General features: G+C 35.8%; 1 protein-coding gene and 1 pseudogene across 1 annotated transcript in view; both read right to left on the bottom strand.

Annotated features, from left to right (window-relative positions):
• The window catches only part of PSMD1 (proteasome 26S subunit, non-ATPase 1), a 95,354-nt gene that overhangs the window by 21,011 nt on the left and 52,293 nt on the right, over window positions 1-22,050 (bottom strand). Inside the window, exons 17-18 of the mRNA XM_045559668.1 lie at window positions 6,441-6,555; window positions 1,324-1,440 (exon numbers count right to left, since the gene is read on the bottom strand). Coding sequence (XP_045415624.1) covers window positions 1,324-1,440; window positions 6,441-6,555 — 232 coding nt within the window. The remainder of the gene's footprint in view (window positions 1-1,323; window positions 1,441-6,440; window positions 6,556-22,050) is intronic.
• On the bottom strand, window positions 10,520-10,670 carry LOC123644284 (annotated as a pseudogene).

The raw sequence follows: 22,050 nt of genomic DNA on the forward strand, positions 1-22,050 counted from the left end.
CTCACGCTTGTAATCCCAGCTCAGGCCTCTGGGAGACCGAGGTGGGAGAATCGCTTGAGGTCAGGAGTTCAAGACCAGCCTGAGCAAGAGCAAGAGCAAGAGCAAGACTCCGTCTCTACTAAAAATAGAAAAATTAGCCAGGTGTGGTGGTGCACGCCTGTAATCCCAGCTACTCGGGAGGCTGAGGCAGGAGAATTGCTTGAGCCGAGGAGTTTGAGGTTGCTGTGAGCTAGGCTGATGCTGCAGCACTCTAGCCCAGGAGACAGAGCGAGACTCTGCCTCAAAAAACAAAAAGAATAAAAAGATCTGAAATTATTGCATAAGCTATAGATGTTTATTAATATATAAAATACGGTAATTTTAGTACACATAAATAAGATATAGGCAGTTTCTGTTTCTCAACAGAATGAGAAGTTTTGGGTGAAATGTCAAGATATGTTAGATATCAAACATTAACAACACGAGGCCTGAGAGACTGTCATGAGGAAATTTTAAAATAGGTGCCTCAAAATCTATTACAAAGTCATCCACGGGGTAGATATGGATTGTGAAGGATATGTGAAGAGGATCTCTTTGGGAAAGTTGGGGTGTGAGTCTTTTCCCCTTGCTCCAAGCCTAGAGAAAGGGGCTTCAGAGGGACCACTTGGAGCATTCAATATGATCACGGGTCACTGTGCTCCGACATCTGACACATGAGAGGCATTAGCTATCAGCTGAGGTACTAGAACTGACAGCCTATATCTTCCTATCCACAAGAAGGGCAAAATATGCAGGAGTGTTTCTGTGGAGTAAATGTAGGTCAGTGGGAACAAAAAACATCCTAGAATCATTTGAAATCCTGCCTAAGAGGATTGCCCAGGAGGGCAAAGACATTCCAGCAGAGAATGTGGACATACTCATTTCTAAACTGAGATTGTATGTATGATATAAATTGACTGCAGGACTTTTTATTACCTTAGAAGGATAGATTAAAAAAGCCATGGGCTGTCTGAGTTTGCATCCTATGTCAGAGGAACTGCTAAATGAATTTTAAAAGGTCTGTGGAAGGCAAAGAAATTTGATTTTATGATTTTATCATCCCAAGAGTTTAAGCATGCCTATATACTTAAATTTAAAAAGTGATCATAGTCTGTTAAAAAAATACATTTAAAGAGCATTATATATATATTTAAAGCTTTTCCATTCTCTCAACCCCCTAAAATGCTGTACTTTCTGTGACTTCAGTGTTCACCATATTTGAAGTAAAAATGTCCTCAAAGAAGATAAGTTAATAAAGAAAAGCCCAAACCGGCTCCCTTCCAGAGAATTTCTTTGTTTGCTCACCTTTGGACAAGTGATTTCAGTCTGCTGGATCATGATGAGAGCTGAAGCTATGAGTGCCCCTTGCCTCACGTAGTTCACAGGGTCATTTGTCATGGGTTCTAGCAAATTAATAGCTTCCTGAAAGAATTAAAAAAAACAAACAACTTTAAATCAGGTTGATATAGCTGGATTTTCAAATTACAATCATGTGCCTCATAATGACATTTTGGTTGACAACAGACTGCATATATGAGGGTGGTCCCATAAGATTATAATGGAGCTAGAAAATTCCTATCATCTATTAATGTCTTCATTCTTTAAACTTTTTAAAATCCTTTTTGCCCCCCAAAATGCTTAGTAATGCCTTGATGATCCTGACCCTGTACAGGCCTAGGCTAATGTGTTTGTATCTTAGTTTTTAACAAAAAACTTTAAAAAATAAAAAGAAAGAAAGAAAATAGAAAAAAGCTTATATAATAAGAATACAAGGAAAAAAAAATTGTGTACAATGGTACAATGGGTTTGTGTTTTAAGCTAAGTGTTATTACAAAAGAGACAGAAAGTTTAAAAAATTAGGCCGGGCGTGGTGGCTCACACCTGTAATCCTAGCACTCTGGGAGGCCGAAGGGGGAGGATCACTTGAGCTCAGGAGTTGGAGACCAGCCCAAACAAGAGTAAGATCCTATCTCTACTAAAAATAGAAAAATTAGCTGGGCGTGGTGGCACACACCTGTAGTTCTAGCTACTTGGGAGGCTGATTCAGGAGGATCCCTTGAGCCCAAGAGTTTGAGGTTGCAGTGAGCTATGATGATGCCACTGCACTCTAGCCTAGGCAACAGAGCAAGACTGTCTCAAAAAAAAGCTTAAAAAGTTTATAAGATAAAAAAGTTACAGCAAGGTAACAGTTTACTATTGAAGAAAGAAAAATTTTTAAAATAAATTTAGTGCAGCCTAAGCGTACATTGTTTATAATGTATATAGCAACATCCTAGGCCTTCACATTCACTCACTACTTACTCACTGACTCACCCAGACCAACTTCCAGTCCTGCAAGCTCCATTCATGGTAAATGCCCTATACAGGCAAACCAATTTTTAATCTTTTATACCTTCTTTTTACTGTACCTTTTCTGTGCTTAAATACACAAATACTTACCATTGTGTTACAGTTGCCTACAGTATTCTTTACAGTAATATGCTGTACAGGTTTGTAGCCTAGGAGCAATAAGGCTGTATCACATAGCCTAGGTGTGTAGTAGGCTATACCATCTAGGTTTGTGTAACTACATTCTGTGATGTTAGGGCAACCATGAAACTGCCTAATGATGCATTTCTCAGAATGTGTCCCTGTTGTTAAATGACCCATGACTGTAGTCAGTGTCACTCTAAGTCAATATTTTCATCCAACAGTGTAGTAATAAGTTAATTTATGACTACTGGAATGCAATAGTTTGGAAATGGGTAGGGCCTATTTAAATTTCAATATAATTGAAGGTAAGTGAAAAGGAACCTCAATGCTCCTGTATAAAGATAAAAGAGGTCATAAAGGAAGTAAGAAAAAATGCAATTAACAGTTGATAAGCATCTATTATTTTTCAGACATAGTACTAGGTATTCTTTATGTTATCCCATTCAATCCTCTTAATCCTAAAACAAACAAAAAACCCAACAGCAACTAACTCAAAACAATCTTTATAAACAAAGAAACTGAGAGTTAGAAAGGTTAAATAACTTGTCCAAAGTCAAGTAAGTAGCAAACCCAGGCCAGTCTGACTCCAAAATGTATATTATGTATTCAACTTCCTTCAAATATTGGGTAGATAATTTCTTAGATGATTTTATAAGACCCAATTTTAAAAATTAAATCAAAACAAAAAAGGAAACAAAACTCCCAAAACAAAAGATTCTACTTGCTATTTGAATGGCAAAACATATTAAATCAAATAGACTAGAATTAATTTCATGGTTGCATTTCCCAAGACAACATGCGATGGGATTTTCCAAAATGTTTATTCGCATTTCCCCAATATCATATTTTTCAGAATATCAGTTCTATGCAAAAAGAACTCTTTTGCTAAATAAGTTCAGGACTTCCTGCATACTATGTATCACCACCTCTTGCAGATTCAAATGTATATATTGTATCAAAGGCTCTAGGAATGTGCATATCATAACAAAGGCTCTAGGACGCCTTATGATAAAGAAAGCATTCAAACTTTAAGTCAGCATTTGTCTCTTGTATTTGACCAAGAACTCTTTTGCCCACACAACTTCTATTAACACCCTGCAGGATGTTTGGGAAGTGCCACTTTATAACACAACGTCCCTTACAAGATCCTTAGGTAGGTATAAATCTGGGAAGAAAAGAGAAATGCGTTTACAATGATCAAACATTTCTTAATTCAGTATGTCATTTCTCAAGTATCATTCGTTCCAAGACCAAGGAAAAGAAGAATCCTTTTTTGGAAAATGACTTTAGACTCCTCCACATGTAAACTTACTTATATATTTTTAAAATATATAATAGCTATTAACAGATAACAGACATACAAGATATGTGTATTTTTTTCTCTCCACTTTACTGAAAACTGTAATGACGTTGTGCAGGAGTATATTTTTCAAACACATATTGTCAATATTCTTTATGAAGTCATGATAAGAATATAATGAAATTTCCAACTTACAAGTTAAAAGACAATAACTTGGCCTCTGAGCTATGTATAATAATATAACCTCAAAGGTATACTTTAGAAATAAACAGATGTTTTGGATTTTTTAAAAATAAAAAAACCAAAGCACCAAACCTTAGTTAGATAGGTAGTGATACCTAGATCACACAAATTGTCTAGAAAAAAAGCAGACTTGTTTAACATGAGTAATAAAATTTTCTCATTGAATTAACTTGTCAGATGCCATGTTTCAAAGAACATTTGCTCCTAGATATCATATTAAGTACAGAATAATCTGGAAAGGAAAAAAAATCTAATTTACATTTAACTTATGAGGCCTGATATTAAAGACCTGAGGGGGCAAATACTTAGTAAAACATCCAACTATATTCTTCCTTTGTTTATAGAATAGATGTGTCCTTGATTTAAAAAAAAGGGCAATTTCTATAAATTGCATCTTATATATCCAATGCCATCTCTAATAAAACTAAAGATATATTCTCATGTAAGCAATTCTCTCTCAAAAGAAGTTAAACATTTAAAACAAAACTGTGAGGACACAGACCATGTCCATGATATCCTTAAATGGTCTTGCCATCCATTATTCATACAGTAAATATTTATTAAAAACCTACCATGTGACAGGTTTGATTTTAGGTTCTTGTAGTGAACATTTTGTCTCAGGGACTTTATATTTCAGCAGAGGGGAGACTGACAATAAACAAAATAGGTATAAAATATGTCAGGTGCTATGAAGAAAAATATGAAGGGAAGGAGACAGAATAGTATGAAATATTAGAAGGGGATATCTCTCTATACATTTTTAACCAGTTCTTGCCACATGTAGTGAAAACATCTATTTTTTTTTTTTTTTTTGAGACAGAGTCTCACTCTGTTGCCCGGGCTAGAGTGCCGTGGCATCAGCCTAGTTCACAGCAACCTCAAACTCCTGGACTTAAGTGATCCTTCTGCCTCAGCCTCCCGAGTAGCTGGAACTACAGGCATGTGCCACCATGCCCAGCTAATCTTTTCTATATATTTTTAACTGTCCATATGATTTTTTTCTATTTTTAGTAGAGACGGGGGTCTCGCTCTTGCTCAGGCTGGTCTCGAACTCCTGAGCTCAAATGATCCACCTGCCTCGGCCTTCCAGAGTGCTAGGATTACAGGCATGAGCCACCGCGCCTGGCCAAAAAAACACCTGTTTTTATTCCCAGCTTCAATAATGTTTTATGTGACTGGAAAACGTTATTTGTATCCAATATCAATACCTTTTATTAGAGAAAAAGTTAAACAAAGTAAAATTTAGATTCCTGGAATCAATCCATAAACTTACAACTATATTTTTTTTTTTTTTTTTTGAGACAGAGTCTCACTTTGTTGCCAGGGCTAGAGTGAGTGCTGTGGTGTCAGCCTAGCTCACAGCAACCTCAAACTCCTGGGCTTAAGCTATCCTACTGCCTCAGCCTCCCAAGTAGCTGGGACTACAGGCATGCGCCACCATGCCTGGCTAATTTTTTCTACATATATTTTCAGTTGTCCAGATAATTTATTTCTATTTTTTTTTAGTAGAGACGGGGTCTCGCTCAGGCTGGTCTCGAACTCCAGACCTCGAGCGATCCACCTGCCTCAGTCTCCCAGAGGGCTAGGATTACAGGTGTGAGCCACCGCGCCCGGCCTGTTTTGTTTTGAGTTTGAACAACAGATGATAAAAAAGTGACTCCTTTCTCTCTGATGTAAAGACACTGGAAGCATAGCCATGTTCTCCTAAACACACACACACAGACTTTTTTAAAAGAAAGGTCTGCCTCTAGGAGGGGGCCAAGGCTTGTGCATGAGAGGCAAAGCGTGATGACTATGTCATTGCTATAAATCAAGAATACCTGTTATTTAAGCAATAGCACATTACTTTATGAATCTCAAAATGAATTATGTTTGCAGGTCATCATCTTGCCTACCTCAGATCTTTATTTTGTAACTTTTGAGGGCTTAACAAATACTAGTTTACCTCTCAAGATTAGAGATGAGAAAACCGGCAAATAGCACATAAGTGATTTGCTTCAAATAGAAATGTTACCAAATGAACAGATTTTGGTGGCTTCAGATGAGAATCTTAGTTTCTATAATACTAATTATACAAATCAAACATGTAAAATAACCATGTATAATGACTGGAGTTGTTTCCTTAAAGAAAAAACTATTAATATTTTATTTTATTTTTAAAAGAAATCAATGATTTCTAAAAGAAATTCAACAGCATTGCTTCAGGTACAGCCATTCATGTAATGTGATGGTTTGTTCGTAAGCAGCTTTGGGGAATCCGGCATAGTAAAGTGAGAGAATACTGGGAAGCTTTGTGAGTCTTATAGCTCACACTATACTTGTGTTTTTGCAGTTGTTACATAAACTCTTCTGCGAGGGAAAACTGTGGTGCCAAGAAAGAACTGATCCCATCGGCTTCAGGTTTTACCTTGTTTCCTGTACCAGCACAGCAGATCCCCAGGGCCATTGCAGCTCCATAGCGCACGTGAGGGTTGTAACTCTCTGACAACAAAGAAACAACACTTGGACACTGTTCAGGGGTCCTGACAAGAAACAAAAAATAAGATAGTGTTATGGGAACATATTTTAAATCAAGATGGAAGAATTTTAACTGAGTTTTTTTTTTTTTAAAGTAATGGGAAACAAGAGTATTTAACACAAACTGTAGAATCAAACATCTCCCACAGAATTCTAATTAATAATGATAGAACAAGAAATCTACCTTCAATATTCAGAGAATGTATGTAAAGAAAAAGGGTCCTGTTAGTGAAGCCTCAACCATAGCCCTAAATTCTAGTGACTGTCTTGTGCCTCCTCCATGACATGCAACAGCCACATGGGGGACAGCACATTGCTCTGCATCCATCTTTCTAGTTCCTGGTCACTCTGCATTTTGTTCCAGAAGACAAAAGTCATTTAAAGTGACTCCTGGGTGTTTCTAAAGCTGCATGAAAGATTTAAATCCCCCAGTATTACTTTAGTTGAATACTAAGTCAGCAAATAAGTCTTGATAATGAGGAAATTTTTTTTTTTGCCTTTAGCAATTATTTTTGCATTGATAAGAAGTAAAAGAAGTTGTTCTTTTCCATCCTCTCCATGTTTGCAGCAAAGAAAGAAACAGGACAAACGTGACTAATGAAGTACCTGACTTCATTGTTTAAAGGACTATCATGGTATAGTAGCTATCCTTGAGGAGCAAGAGGACTGGGGCAGTAACCAGAAGAGTGTAATGAGAGCTTCTGGAAAGCTAGTAATAATAATGTTATGATCTTGAACTGGGTATTAGTTACACAGGTGTATGTGGTTGTGAAAATTCATCAAGCTGTGGGCTAATGATTTTGTGCACATTTTTGGATATATGTTAAATGTCAATAAAAAGTTTTTTTTTAAAAGACCATCCTGTTATGGGTGAAAGCAGTTATTACCCAAACCAATTCAAATCCATAATTTTATATTGGAATTGTCCTCTACCCTCAAACTCTAGTGCATAGTAAATTCAAATTTCAAATGGAATAGAGCCAAGTTTATGAAAACTATTATCTATTAAAATGAAATTTTGCTATAAGAGAAGGTTGGATTATTTTCCCCTACAACAGAAGTCTATCATTTTTTTCTTGAAAATGTTCTCAGTTTGATTACACTTTCTTGTATGAATAATTTGGAGGTAATACTAATGGCAACAATGCAGAAAAATAGTATGATGTCAGAAAAAAAGGAATGTACTAGAAAATGGAAGATCTGGGTGCTAGTTCTAGTTTTGCTAATTTGTTAGTTATGTGACATTAGGCAAGTCACTTAGATTTTTTTCTCTGTAATTTGAGATAGATTTTTTTTTTTGAGATGGGATCTTGCTTGTTCTGTACAACAGATGTCTTCCTTTTTTTTTTTTTTTTTTTTTTTGAGACAGAGTTTCGCTCTGTCACCCTGGGTAGTGTACAGTGGTGTCATCATAGCTCACTGCAACCTCCAATACCTGGGCTCAAACGATCCTCCTGCCTCAGCCTCCCAAGTAGCTGCAACTACAGGCATGCACCACCATGTCCAGCTAATTTCTTTATTTTTTGTAGAGATGGGGTCTCACTATCTTGCCCAGCCTGGTCTCCAACTCCTGGCCTAAGTGATTCTTCCACCTCAGTCACGTAAAGTGGTGGGATTATAGGTGTGAGCCACCATGCCCAGCTAGAGATAGATTTTCTTGACTATTTTTCAGGAATAATATAAAAAATGAGCAAATAACTGAAAATACAATAATAACATATATGCTTTCAGTTAATCCATACTGAGAAAAATAAGTTCTATAAGAGGAAACCATGAAGTCTAAAACTCATGTTCTAGTTCCTGTTTTGTGTCTAAATAGCTGGGCCAATTTCGACAAAGTTCAATTAACCAAACATTTCATGGTTCCTTGCCTCATCTGAAAAAAGAAAGAATGGGACTAGAAGTTCTGTAAGGTCTGTTCCAACAGTACAATTCTATGGTTTAAAAAAATGAACCAATTATCACAGGTTTAAACCAATGCCCATTATTATAGGGCAACTTTTCTTCAATGGGTAACATTCCTATGAAATAAAAATGAAATATAAAGTCATATTACACCAAAGAAGTTGTTGGAAAGTTATTCTACAACCTGTAGTTGACACCATCATTTAACTTTATTTTCATTCCTATTAGGCTAAGAACTTAAAGGCTCTTCCCATAACTTGGTACTCAAATCCTCTGACAAACTGAAGTATTTTGCCACCTGATTACCAATAAAACCATATATAAAAAATATATATATAAACATATATATATTATTTTTTTAACTAAAAGTAGACCTATCATTCAAATCTTCTGTATTTTTTACCTCTCATAAATTATTAGTACAGTGCTAGCTAGGTACCATAGATAAAATAATTTTTATTACTTAGTAAGGACAAAGAGAGCGAAACTAAATTTATACTTAGAGACTTCACCAGTAAGTATTTTCTACTAGATTCAAAGCCTAATGGCACTGGAAAATATACCAAGCCCTTTCCTGCTCCCCCTCCCCCTTAAATTTATAATTCAGCAAGATAATCAAAACCAGGGAGAACGAACATACTTGTGAGTATTACTTCATAAGGCCAATTAAGTGTCTTTTAATTTTATTTAGGTGTTCTGATGTCTGGAGTAGGAAGACCACACAGAGGGCTAGGAGGTCTGTCCTGGGACTTGAAAGATGGGCACTATTCTGATAGGAGAAGGATAAATGTTGTGGGCAAAGGAATGGACACTGGAATGTGAGAAGCTTGAGGAAATGTTAGTAGATAAACCATATTGATTTTGTGTAGAGGAATAATGGAAGACAACATTAGGAATAAAAAATCAGGACTATTGGCACAATAACTATTTAGGAGCATGGCAGGTATCAAGTTTTCTAATGATGGTACTCAACCTTCTTTTCAACCTTCCCTTTACTATACCAATTCCAAGCTCCATACCAGTCAGTGTGTTACTCACTATCCCTCCCAGGTTCTACCCTTTTCTATTCCCTGCCTCTGCTCATACTATAATCTGTTTAGTCTGCTTCCTAATTCTAGAATGTTAAATCCCATCCATGCAAGAGCTTGGTTCAGCACAGGTATGCCTTATGGGTATATCTGCCCTAGCAGGCTAGTTGTTCTGAAGAATAATGAGATAATGGATGTGAAACAGCTTCAAAAACTGCAAAGCCTGGGTATTGGTTTAGGCTTTCTCAGTACTTAGTATGTAACTATCTGCCAATGATTAAATTCAGTGGTTCTAAATCTTTTTTTGGATCAGTCTCCTCTCTCAAAATGCACAGACACACATAATTTTGGGAGTCTAATCTTTAAATGTAAAATGAGGGAATATATCCCCTGAGGTTTTAAAAGCTAATTTATATAGTTATCATGTAAGGAAAATGGAAACAAAAACAAAAACAAAAACCCAACCTCATTGCTCTTAAGTATTGCTACACCTATGGTTCATCCTGAGGTACAATATAAGCAGCAACAAGTAAAAACATTACTTTAATCCCAAGTATATAATTCAGTTTTAATAAAAAGAATTTATAATTTTCTGCTTTAAAAAATGAAACACACACTGAATAAGGTAACTGAGTTCTGATTTGTTGTTTCAATAAAATTTCTTGGCTTGTAGCTGACAGTCATCTTGCCAATGTTACTATTTGTACAAACCTTCCACAGAGGAGGAACTAACTGTGCAAAGGCATGAGCACAAGTCACTACTATATCATCCAACTATCAACTGCACATATGAATTCTTTTCTTTCAACACACTGGCTTTTAACTACTGTTTCTTTATTGAATATTTTGTGCAACTTCAACATTAAATCATATTAATAAATCATGATGCTTTCAAGAATATGATGTCTTTCTTTCCCTCCTCTAATCTATCTTCACTAAAGGAGGAAAAATACAGCAATATATGCATATAGGCAGAAACACTGTTCCAAGCCTGGCCGTCACAAAGGGAATTTCTGCCCTCCCCAGGGGACTGCATGAAAGTGGTACTTTAATACCACAAATTATGCAGTGAAGTTTCCCACATTTGGAGAAATCAACGGGGCTAGCAAGCCCGAAGTGCAATGGACAAACTGCACACTGGGAAAACCACCTTTGTGACTACGGAATCCAACATGCTAGCTAAGTATTCAAAGGGAATTTTTGAGGCTACAAAACTTCAGGATAGTCCCTTGGTAAAATTATCAGTTTATAATTCTCATTAGGTAAGTGCCACAGCATCAGAGGATTCACACAATACACAGGAATTAAGAACATACCCTTCCCTGTTTAACTCCCCTGTACTCCTTAAAAACAATTCCGAATAAACTGAGCAGCAACCTGAATTTCCGAGTGCCTACTGGATGTCTTTAACCAAATATACCACAAACACCTCAGTCAACATAAAAAATCCCACACAGAAAGGAATAAAGAAGGGCACTGCACCCCTAAACTGCCTGTCCTCCCAACATGACCATTCATCAACACACCTAGGAAACCCACATCTTTAATCATTCTTTTCCCTCACTCCCTACGTCTAATCGGCCACCAAGTCAAGTAAAACGCTTAAATCTTATTTGTTTCCAGAAATAAGGTCCCTGATCACCTCTCACTGGAAATAATACAATGATTCCTTAAATGATCTGTCTGTCTTCCATCTCTTCAGTTTGTTGTGCTAAAGAGAACATGGGTTTAGAATAAAAAAGACCTGGATTCCAAATCTAGTGCAGCCATTTATTAGCAGGGAGATAAATCACTAAATCTCTCTAAGCCTTAACTGCTTTATCCATAAAACAATACCTGTTTCTCCTTATGCACAGTGGCGAGAGTCGGTGGTGTGGTAGAGTAAAATACTATACTATCATCACTGATATCTAGCATAATCAGAAATTGGCTTTGGATCAGAACCAGAAATTTGGCTACTAATATGTTGCAGTTTGGGCTCTTATCATTATTATTATTATTATTATTGTTATTAGAGATAGGGTCTCATTCTGTTGCCTGGGCTGGAGTGCAGTGGCATGGTCATAGCTTACTGCAGCCTCAACCTCCTGGGCTCAAGCCATTCTCTCACTTCAGCCTCTCAAGTAGCTGGGACTACAGGTGCACACCATCATGTCCAGCTAATTTTAAAATTCTTTGTAGAGACAGGGTCTCGCTATGTTGCCCGGACTGATCTTGAACTCCTGGCCTTGTGTGATCCTCCTGCCTGGGCTTCCCAAAGTGCTAGGATTATAGGCATGAGCCACCATGCCACGTTCTGGGCTCTTATTTTTAAAAATGGTAGGGTAACTCATGACCAAAGGTTCATTCAAAACAATATAAAACAAGTTGGATATTAAACCCAGAAAGCTGGTTATATTTAGGGTTTTGACCTCTAGGTTTCCTCATCAACTTTTTAGGGAGCTAATGGCAGACAGAATACTTAGCAAACTGCTCCTTGGCTGCAGCAAAGGCAGGATATTCCAGGGAAAACTGACTCATAGGAAAGAGCTTATCCTAAAATCATAAAACTTCATTTATATTATGATCTCCATTTGTTAAAAAAGTATTATATTTAGTATAAATAAAAGATATTGTATATACTATTCTTAAACCAATCACAAAACTCAAGTTCTTTTCTTTAGTAGAAAAATCTGAAAGGAGAGACAGAACTTAGACTTAGGTTTTATTTTCCAAAGGGCATTAACAATTTCAGGAGCTTTAGAAAAAATTTTGCCTAGGAACATAAATACTGGGAGCCTAATGCAGAGCTTTACCTAGGTGATTGCAATAAAGATAGAGATAGGTTGTGAGGGCCATAAATTCAAAAGCATATTAAAAAAACCTGTCAGGTTCTCAGTCTAATAACAGTTCCAACTCCGATACATTCTCTAGAAAAAACCAGTATTAAGACAAGGAATGAAAAATTCTTTAATAATTTAGCTTAGACATTTAATCTTTTCAAGAGTACAATCAAACCATAATATTCTTATATGTTTACTTCAGTGTTTCAGCAGGCAGCTCTAAAAGGACAAAAAAAACTTTCTCAGCAATGATTGGAATGCAAACAATCACAGAAAGCAAAACTTCTGCACATTAATCTCTATACACACACGTAGACATATGATGTATGTATATATAAATTTTTTTTAAAGTAACAATAAAGGAATGATAAAATTATATCACCATTTTGCAACTTGTAATAAATTAATGGATCTCAGCATGATTACCAATGACTGCTAACATCACAAAAAAAGAAATAATTAGACCTTCTGTGTTTTGCCAGCCCTGTCCCTCAAAAATACCCTGAACGTCATCCAGCTTCTAGATCCAACTATCAATTTATAGGAAATACAGACGACCAAACAACACCTTAAACTACACACAGAGATGCTATCAGCAAAATCCATACTGTGGGAAACTAAACAGGAATAATGACCTGGTTTCTTCAACAAGTAAACTGCAAGGAGGACAAGAGAAAGAAAAAAAGAGAGAGCAAGGCAAGAGACGAAGAGAGAATCTACAGAAAAAAGAAAATACATTAAATACATTTAACAACATTATTAAATAACAATATTAAATACAATAACAGTCCATTAGTCTTTCAGTTATTTTCGATAATTTTGACACTCCCTAAATCTTAGCTTTTCTACATAAACATTTGCCTCCTAGAAAATGTCAACAAAATAATTCCTCTAGTTTGTTATACCTTTGAATCATTTATTACAAATTATTTAAATGACTAATTCCTGATCAGCATTTCTATGTCTCCATAAACATATTTAGAAAAATGTCTAGAAATGGTCAACTCACAGGAAAAACAGATTTTATTTGAGGGGGATGGAGAAGAGGAGGAAATCAACATTTGGTAAACCATTTTATTAGTATAGAATGTGTTACCTATAACTTAGTTTTTCCACGTTTTGATATGTTGAATTTAAAAGTATATTTACTCAGACAATTATAAATTTGCCAGCTGCATATGTTTTCAACAATGGAGCTACATGTGGGAATTTCAGCAACTTTTCTTGCACTCCTTTATTTTATTCTTTGGCTAGTTTATAAAGCTTATAATAATAAAAAATGAATACCATTACAGGTTTAAAAAGGGAGGGAAATGTACTTTTTAAAATTTTATATTCATCACAATATAAAAGAGATGAATAAAATATTCATTTTCAGGAAAAAAACTCAGAAAGAAAACAATTTTCTTGTCCAAATATATTTTTTCTCCATGTAACTCCACATCCTAAAGCTATTGCTATTTGTAGCTTTTAACTTTATCAGTTTAATGTTTTCTGAATATCAACTATTTATAATGTACCACAGGGGGAAAAAAAGGCAAAAAACAAGGCTACACAGATCGTGCCATAAACCTCACAAATTTAGGCCTACCTATAACACTTCTTTTTTATCTTCTTGGACTTAAGAAAACTAAAAATTAGTATAGTTTCAGGCAAGCTTTTGATACATTTATAAAAAGAGTAATTCCTTTCAGTAATTCCTGCTAAAATGGGGGAGGCAGGAATCTTGAAGATGTGAGAAGAAAGTAGATTCATAAACTTTATACAAAGAAATTGCTATGTCACCATAATAAACGTAGCTCCTAAAAAATCTCGGGTTGCATATTGGACCTAGAGAAATCTGTAACATTCAAAAAGTTATAGCATTATTAGTAAACTCTTTCCATTTCTAATGAGCAAAGTAAGAAATGTCTTGTATAATAGTATGAACAAGCTACCACCAACTAATCGCAGTTTATTAAGGACTTTATTGGTATTCTCGTGATTTTATAATAATGAATACAGGCCAGGTGGGGTGGGCGGTGGGTCACATCTGTAATCCTAGCACTCTGGGAGGCTGAGGTGGGAGGATGGCTGGAGCTCAGGAGTTAGAGACCAGCATGAACAAGAGCAAGACCCCATCTCTACTAAAAATAGAAAAATCAGCCAGGAGCGGTGGTGCACACCTGTAGTTCCAGCTCCTTCGGAGGCTGAGGCAGGAGGATCGCTTGAGCCCAGAAGTGTGAGGCTGCTCTGAGCTATGGTGATACCACTGCACTCTATCCAGGGTGACAGAGTGAAACTTTGTCTCAAACAAAAAAAGAAAAAAAAGAAAAAGAAAAAAAAAAAGAATACAAATATACTTCGATTCTCAGAAAGTTTAGTTTACTTCTGACATTTAAGCAAGTATTCTGATAATACAAGTCCGTTTCTAATAGCTGTTTATAGTGATTACTGAAGGCTTGCAGAGTTGAGTAAATCTACACCAAAAGGTATTTAGGTTCTTTATGATCATTAACTATATAGTATAAGAATTCTTTTGATTAAAGGACACCACCATTTCATGACATCAGCTTGTACTAGAGAGTTTCACTTATTTTTTAAAAAAAATCTCATTCTTTCATTCTTGACAAAAGCAGATACAGTATGAGTAGCCCTCTGGAATAACAACCTGGCAAAAATTGTCTAGATCAACTTTCACACTGTAATCCAGTCAAAAACTTACAACAACCAGGGGAGAGCTTAATCAAGAAGCTGCTGTATTGTGGTAAGAAAGCAATGTGGTGTTTTTAATTGTCCACCTACCGTCCCCTACTCCCTGGACTGGCCACGACAGTGAAGACAGCAGCCTGTACTCTTGGTATAGTTGCTAATGCCTGAGGAAGCAACACAGACCTTATTCTCGCAGAAATGTGCTTGTTTCAACATCTAGCACGATGGCTGGCCTTTGCTTCACCTGTCTTAGAGTGTTGCCAGGGTTGGAGCGCTTTCCAGGCAGCATTTACTGAAAACATTTTAAAGGCAAAAGTACTGGCCACAGCAGCCTAGGGCAAGGAATAACAGGGCAAGCAATAGGCAGACTGAAAGGCCTGGGAAAGAAGAGGTTGAGAAAGGAAATATGTGGGATAATAACGGCTTTTAAAAGCTCTTATGTGTACCAATAAAATTGGGAAGACCAAACATGTGGCCAAGGTTGGATGCATGCTCAGGAAAGGCCTGGGAAACTCTACACTTTCACCCCAGGCTCTGCACAAGCAGGAGGTGAAGGCGAAGGCATAGTAGTTAAATAAAACCTGGCTCAGCTTGAAGGAATGCTCCAACAGAGCTAATCCGCAAAAGCCTGGGAGAGGATTTTTTTCTTTTTTTTCCTTTTCTTGGCACCTGGTATTTAAGGAAACTCTGTCAAAACACCAGCTGACATCCAAGCTAACAGAACACAGGCTTCAGTGGCCACACATGACAAAGAGTACAGACTTTATAAAAATACTTTAGAAAAGCCCCTAATCAAACAATTCACAACAGGTAGCAATAACAAAACCCTGGAATGAGAAAGAATCTGATTTCCTGAGTTGCCATATTACAATACTCAAAATGTCTAGTTTTCAACAAAAAATTATGAGGCATGCAAAGAAATAAGTATAGCTCATTACAGGAAAAAAATAAATTAATAGAAATCATTCCTGAGGAAGCCTAGGCATTGGACTTACATCAACTATCTTAAATATACTCAAAGAGTTAAAGGAAACCATGTGCAAATAACTAAAGGAAACAGGAGAACAATGTCTCTCCAAATAGAGAATTATCAATAAAGAGGTAGAAATTATAAAAAGAAACTGAATAGAAATTTTGAAACTTAAAGGATAGTAACTGAAATGAAAAACCGACTACAAGGAGTTCAACAGCAAAGTTGAACAGGCAGAAGAATCAGTGAACTGAAGATAGGTCAATTGAGATTATTCAGTCTGAGGAACAGAAAGAGAAAAGAATGAAGAAAAATGAACAGAGCCTAAGAGGCCTGTGGGATGCCATCCATCATACCAACATATGTGTAATAGGATTCTCAGAGGGAGAGGAGAGAGAGAGAAAGAGGCGGAAAGAACATTTGAAAAATAATGGTGAAAATCTTCCTAAATTTTGATGAAAGATAAGATGGCTCAACAAATTCTAAGCAGGATAAACTCCAAGACATTAGTGAACAAAAAACATGAAGACTACATTCTAGCAGGAAACAGACAATAAATAATAAAACTGATAAGATAGTAAGTGATCAAGTAAAAAGGTGAAAGTACTAAGGAGAAGAAAAAACAGTAGATCAAGGCAAGGGATACTGGAAGAGCCAGGAGGGGAGGGCATGTTGCAGTGTTAATTAGGGTGGTCAAGGTAAGCTTCCATGAAAAGGTGATATTACACCAGACAAGAAGGCAGTGAGGAAGCAAGCCAAGCAGCCATCCAGAGAAGGAGTATGCTATTTACATGAAACAGCCCATACAAAGGTCCTGCAGTGGAACAACACCTGGCATGTTTGATGAGCAACAAGGTGGCCAGTGGTTTGAGTGCCGTGAGGAAGGGGAAGAGCAAGTGAAGAAAGGGTCAGAAAAGTAATGAAGGGTCAGATCATGCAGGGTTTTATAGGCTGTTATAAGAACTCTGGTTGTCACCATGAGTGAAATGAAGAACCATCAGAGGATTTTGAGCAAAGGAATGATATGATTTGATTTGCTTAAAAAGGATCAGTTTTGGGCTAGGTGTGGTGGCTCATGCCTGTAATCCTAGCACTTTGGGAGGGTGAGGCAAGAGGATCACTTGAGCCCAGGAGTTTGAGGTAGAAGAAGGAAAACCAGTTAGGGGGCTTCCTTGGAAATCCACTCAAGATATGATGATGACTTGGTAAGGTGGTAGTAGCGGTGGGGTTGGGGGAGGGGGGAAGAGTTTTAAATTGGTGTATCTTTTGAAGGTAGAATCAATAGAATGTCCTGATGGAGAAAATACAGGGTGATAGGGTATGAGAGAAAGAGACACAAAGGACACAACTGCCATTAACTGAGATAAAGAAACTATAAGAAGAGCAGATCTCCAATTAAAAAAAAAAAAGAAGTTCAGTTTTGTACAATTTGAGTTTGAGATGTTTCATTGACATCTAAGAGAAATACTGATTAGGTAACTGGACATAGGAGTCTGAAGTCTGAAGGAAATGTCTGGGCTAAAGATACAAATTTAGGAGTTTCAGTATATAGATAGTATTTAAAGCCATAAAAGTGAATGAGATCACCAAGTGCACACTGAGGGAAAAAGAGATCCAAAAAATGAGTCCTAGTGGAGCCCCAATACTAAGAGGTTGAGAAGACGAAACAGAACAAGCAAAGGAAACTAAGGAGGAACAGCTAGTGAGGGGAGAGGAAGAGTAAATGATCTGCTGGGTCAAAGGCTGCCGTGAAATAGGCAGAGCAGGTTACATCATCATCTTTTTACACAAACAGAAATTAAAGCTCAGAAAAATTAAGCAAGTTTGTCTTAGGTATGTTGCTTGTCTTGTTTCATGACCAGAGTCATAGCCATCAGGCTAGAAACAGAGTTTCAGAAGTTTTTTTTCAAGTTGATGGAAACTATGATAAGAGTAAATAGAGGGGAAAAATAAGGAAGATGAAGTCAACTGAGGACAGGTGGGGGGGGGGTGGAATCTACATATTAAGGGAGTACAGTAAGAGTCAGGAAAGATGCTATAAGAAAGACAACCCAGATGGGATATATGTGAAGCCAAGAGAGGATCAGTTTAAGGAGAAATGCTTAGTTAATACTACTGAATACTGCATAAAATCAACAACTGGTATTAATTAGTGACTTTCCAAGCATTGTTGTAGTAGAATGTTGGGAACAAAAATCTGATTATAAGGGTTATAAACTATGGGTGGTAAAAAGAGAAAAAGATAGGTAATACTTTTTAAAAGTTTGGTAATGAACGAAGGAGGACTTATGGTATAAGAAAGGTCTTCTTTTTCATTATCTGGAAACCAGAGCATTCTGCCAGAAAGATGTTAGAGCTGAGGGAGTGAATATTCAAGGCATGAATTCTATGTGAGAAAAAGGAAGTACCTTATTCAGCAAGATTGCAAAGGAGATTATATCTATCTATATATATATTAAAGAGTTAGGATCAAGAACCTAAGTGGAAGTCAGTTGTGGAAAAGAATGATAACCTAATCCCAAGGAATGATAGTATGGATGAAAAGACAGACATTTTGAGGAGCAGACAGTGAACAGCGATGGAGCTTGTATCAGATTTGTCTTTCATTAAAATAAAACGTTAAAGTTATTTGGGACAGTCAGTGAAGGAGTCTAAGGAGAACAGATTAAGTTTGGAATAGCTATTCTTACAGTTTTAGCTCTTTCACTGATCTGGTCAAAGTGATGAATAAGAAAATGAATAAAAAGGTGGCTGAGAAATATTTGAGCCACACTGTGGGTCCTGCTGAAGTTAGCTAGTATTAGCTCTACCATGTCTCCATTACAGTTATCAATATACTTGTTTGCATCCGCCATAAAATTATAAATTACATGAGGGCAGAAAATGTTTATCTCGTTCATCACTGTATCTCCATAAGCATACGGCACTTAGTAAATACTTCACAAATGAGTGAATATGTAATGGATACAATCCCCATAATGCTAAAAATTCCTTAATGTTTAGTCTTTGATAGATAATATATGGAGAAGTGAAAAAAAAAAAAAGTCCTTGGCTATTCAAGTTGTCTTCCTAGAACTATAAAAGACATTAGACTGCCCTTTCAGGTCAAAGATAGAAGCTGTTCAATAAATTTAAAAGGTTATCAGGGAGAAAATTCAGTATCTTAGAAAAAAATGTACCAAATAGGTTTTTTTGGTTATAGTCAGATTAGAGGCTGAATCTGACCTTCAAGCTACTTTAGTAAGAGCTAATTTATCTGAAGTTTTTGGGAAGTGAAATATTCTCCACAAATGAAGTTTCTAGATATTTGAAATCTTACTCGACCATTAGGAATCATACTTTTATATTTCTTATCATTTTGGATGGAAATGATAATATATTTCATATTTCCTGGCATCCAAAACATAGTTGAACAAAGATGATTTAGCCTTTTCTTAAACACACAGAAGTCATCACTATGCTATCAATTATTATACCACATAAAGCTGTGGAGGGCTGAGTTACATAAGGGCTATAAGCCTCTATTCTGCATAGATCTGTATGTTTATACTTTTAAATTCTTGATTTGTTTTTTTCAGTTGACCCTGCTTGCTATATTGTCAAAGTGCTTGTTCACCTTTTGTTACTCTAATCTGGAGTAGGCGGGGAAACATGTTTGTTAAAACTGTCTCAAGTGAATTTATCAATGAACATTCTTTTGTACTATTTAGATTTATTGCTATGCGGAAATGCTACGTGCATTAAAGAAGGGGGAGAGGCCAAGGTTGTGTGTGTGTATGGAGAATAAAAAGACTTGAAGTGGGTATTTACATGCTACGTTCTACTTAAAGTGCACAGGATTTTTAAAGCACAGTTTTAGTTATTTGCCAACTCACAGACTTACTTAACCTTTTATATAATTATTAATTTATTATTTTGCTTTCTTTCTGATTCTCAACTATGTTTCCAATAACTTGAGATTGCCAAATAAGTAGTTGGTCTAATTAGTTATTATGTTCCTTAGTCATTAAGCCAATCTGAAAATGCAAAAATACCAAGTACCAATCTTAATTATTCTTATATGTTGAGGGGGAAAAAAAATGAGTGAATATGAGTGAAAAGGTTATATTGGCAAAGCATTACAATAATAATGTTTGATATTTTTATAATATACTTGAAGAATATTTTTAAATTTTTATCTATAAATACAAACCAATAAAGGCTTATTTCATACAAGTCTTTTCACTGGCTATAATGGTGCTGCTATTTTCAATCTGACATTATTTGTTTTGCAGACCTCTACCTGCATAAGCACAGATACCAAACTGTGATTCAGAACAAAGCAGTATTTTAAAATATTTTCATATTCCTGATTAGAAATTCTGGCACATTAAAATATAGCTGATTACTCTTGAGTATTATTTCATTTATTTTCATCTAGAATTCTTAGCAAGTAATTTTTTCTAAAATATTGAATTTTAAGTTTCAAAAAAGCAGCAAATACCAAATAAAACCTGAAGTGCTCAGCAGAACTGAAATGAACTACATATTTTCTAATAACTTTCAACACAAGATAAGGAATATAAATTTGAAACAAAAAAGGGGCACGAATACCATCACAGATCAATAATATTAATAATTTTAAAATATGAATTATCTATAGTGATCTTTTAAAAAGGTAAACTTGAGAATGCTGAGGTTCTAATACTAAGCTAGTCTTATAGTTTCGAAAAAATATAAATAGCATAACTTAAGATTTATATACCAATTTTCTGAAATAAAGCAAAAATATATTTTTACTGCATATAATATACTTTCCCCAATGTAAAATCTGTGGAAAAATAGTTGTCAGTGAACCAACCCCTAAACCCAGAGGCCATCTGTTTACAAATAAGCAGTGAGAAAGTCTCTGCTAAAACCTACGTATACGTGTAGAATTCAGACTTTTCCATGCTCTTCTATATAAGGCTGCAACCAGAGAAAATTAATGGTGTTCCACAGCAAAGGCATAAAAGCTGGATGAGAATCTTGTTTCACTACTAGAAATCAGAACTGTGGAAACCACTATATGGCTAACAGGGCAGAATCTTTATGTTAATAGAATGAAAGTTCTAAAATCTCTAGATTATATCTTATTTTTTCTCAAATGGGAAAAACAGTCCAGGCTTAATCCCAAACAAAACTATCTTAAGCTAAAACGACAGAGTTTATTACAGTCCCCTCCCCAATATCAAAGAGAACTCTTAAGAATATAACTTGAATAAGGGTCATGAACTGGTTCAACACACTTAACCGGTGGTTTATGAATTACAATGAATGCTGCTACTTTCTGAAAATGAATGTATTAAAGAGGAAATAACCTCCTTGGCATGCTTACAGCTATACAACACATGTTTCACTGCTTTCAAGCGCCAGTGCTGGAGGCTCAGAATAAGTCAATGGGAGGAGGATTTGAGTCACAGCAGCAAGCAGGTCTACTGAACAGATAAGAAGACACGCTCAGGAAAGTAACAAGCAAATGAAAGGTAAGTATTTAACACATACATACAGATTAATTTAAAGGTTTTTTTTTAATCTTCAAGAACTCTGCTACCATAATCTTTCATTTCTATTCAGTGTTTTAAAAATAAAAATGAAAAATTTACTAATGCTAGAGGAGATTTTTAATATGAGATTTGTAATTTTATGAACAAATGGTTTAATCTTCCTCTTTAGCTTCCCCTCCTTCCCAAGGGAACTGGGAAGGTTAAGAAAAAAAATTACCACTTAAAAAAAGAAATGGTTCAAATTTGGCAAATTTAGTGATTAGGAAGTATTTGTTGCACAAACATTATGAGAGATGAAATTACTAAAGCAACCATTTGGATCCTAGTAATATCTACTTTTTTCTTCTCTCAAACTAAAGAAATTCCAAAATGCTTTATAAAAATGGAATTTATAAAAGTACTAAGGCAAACCTGATCAGACAAAACCAAGTACATATAAGAATTTCTAGCTGGTAAATTATCTGGACCTTAATTAGGCTTGTAGTGTTTCTAGGTGGGTGGCTAGTGTGTAACTGAAAGTTCTATTCTGAACTAGTTAATGCTTTGACTTTTCTATTTT

This window comes from Lemur catta, chromosome 8, assembly GCF_020740605.2.
Source record: "Lemur catta isolate mLemCat1 chromosome 8, mLemCat1.pri, whole genome shotgun sequence".
Lineage (NCBI taxonomy): Eukaryota > Metazoa > Chordata > Mammalia > Primates > Lemuridae > Lemur > Lemur catta.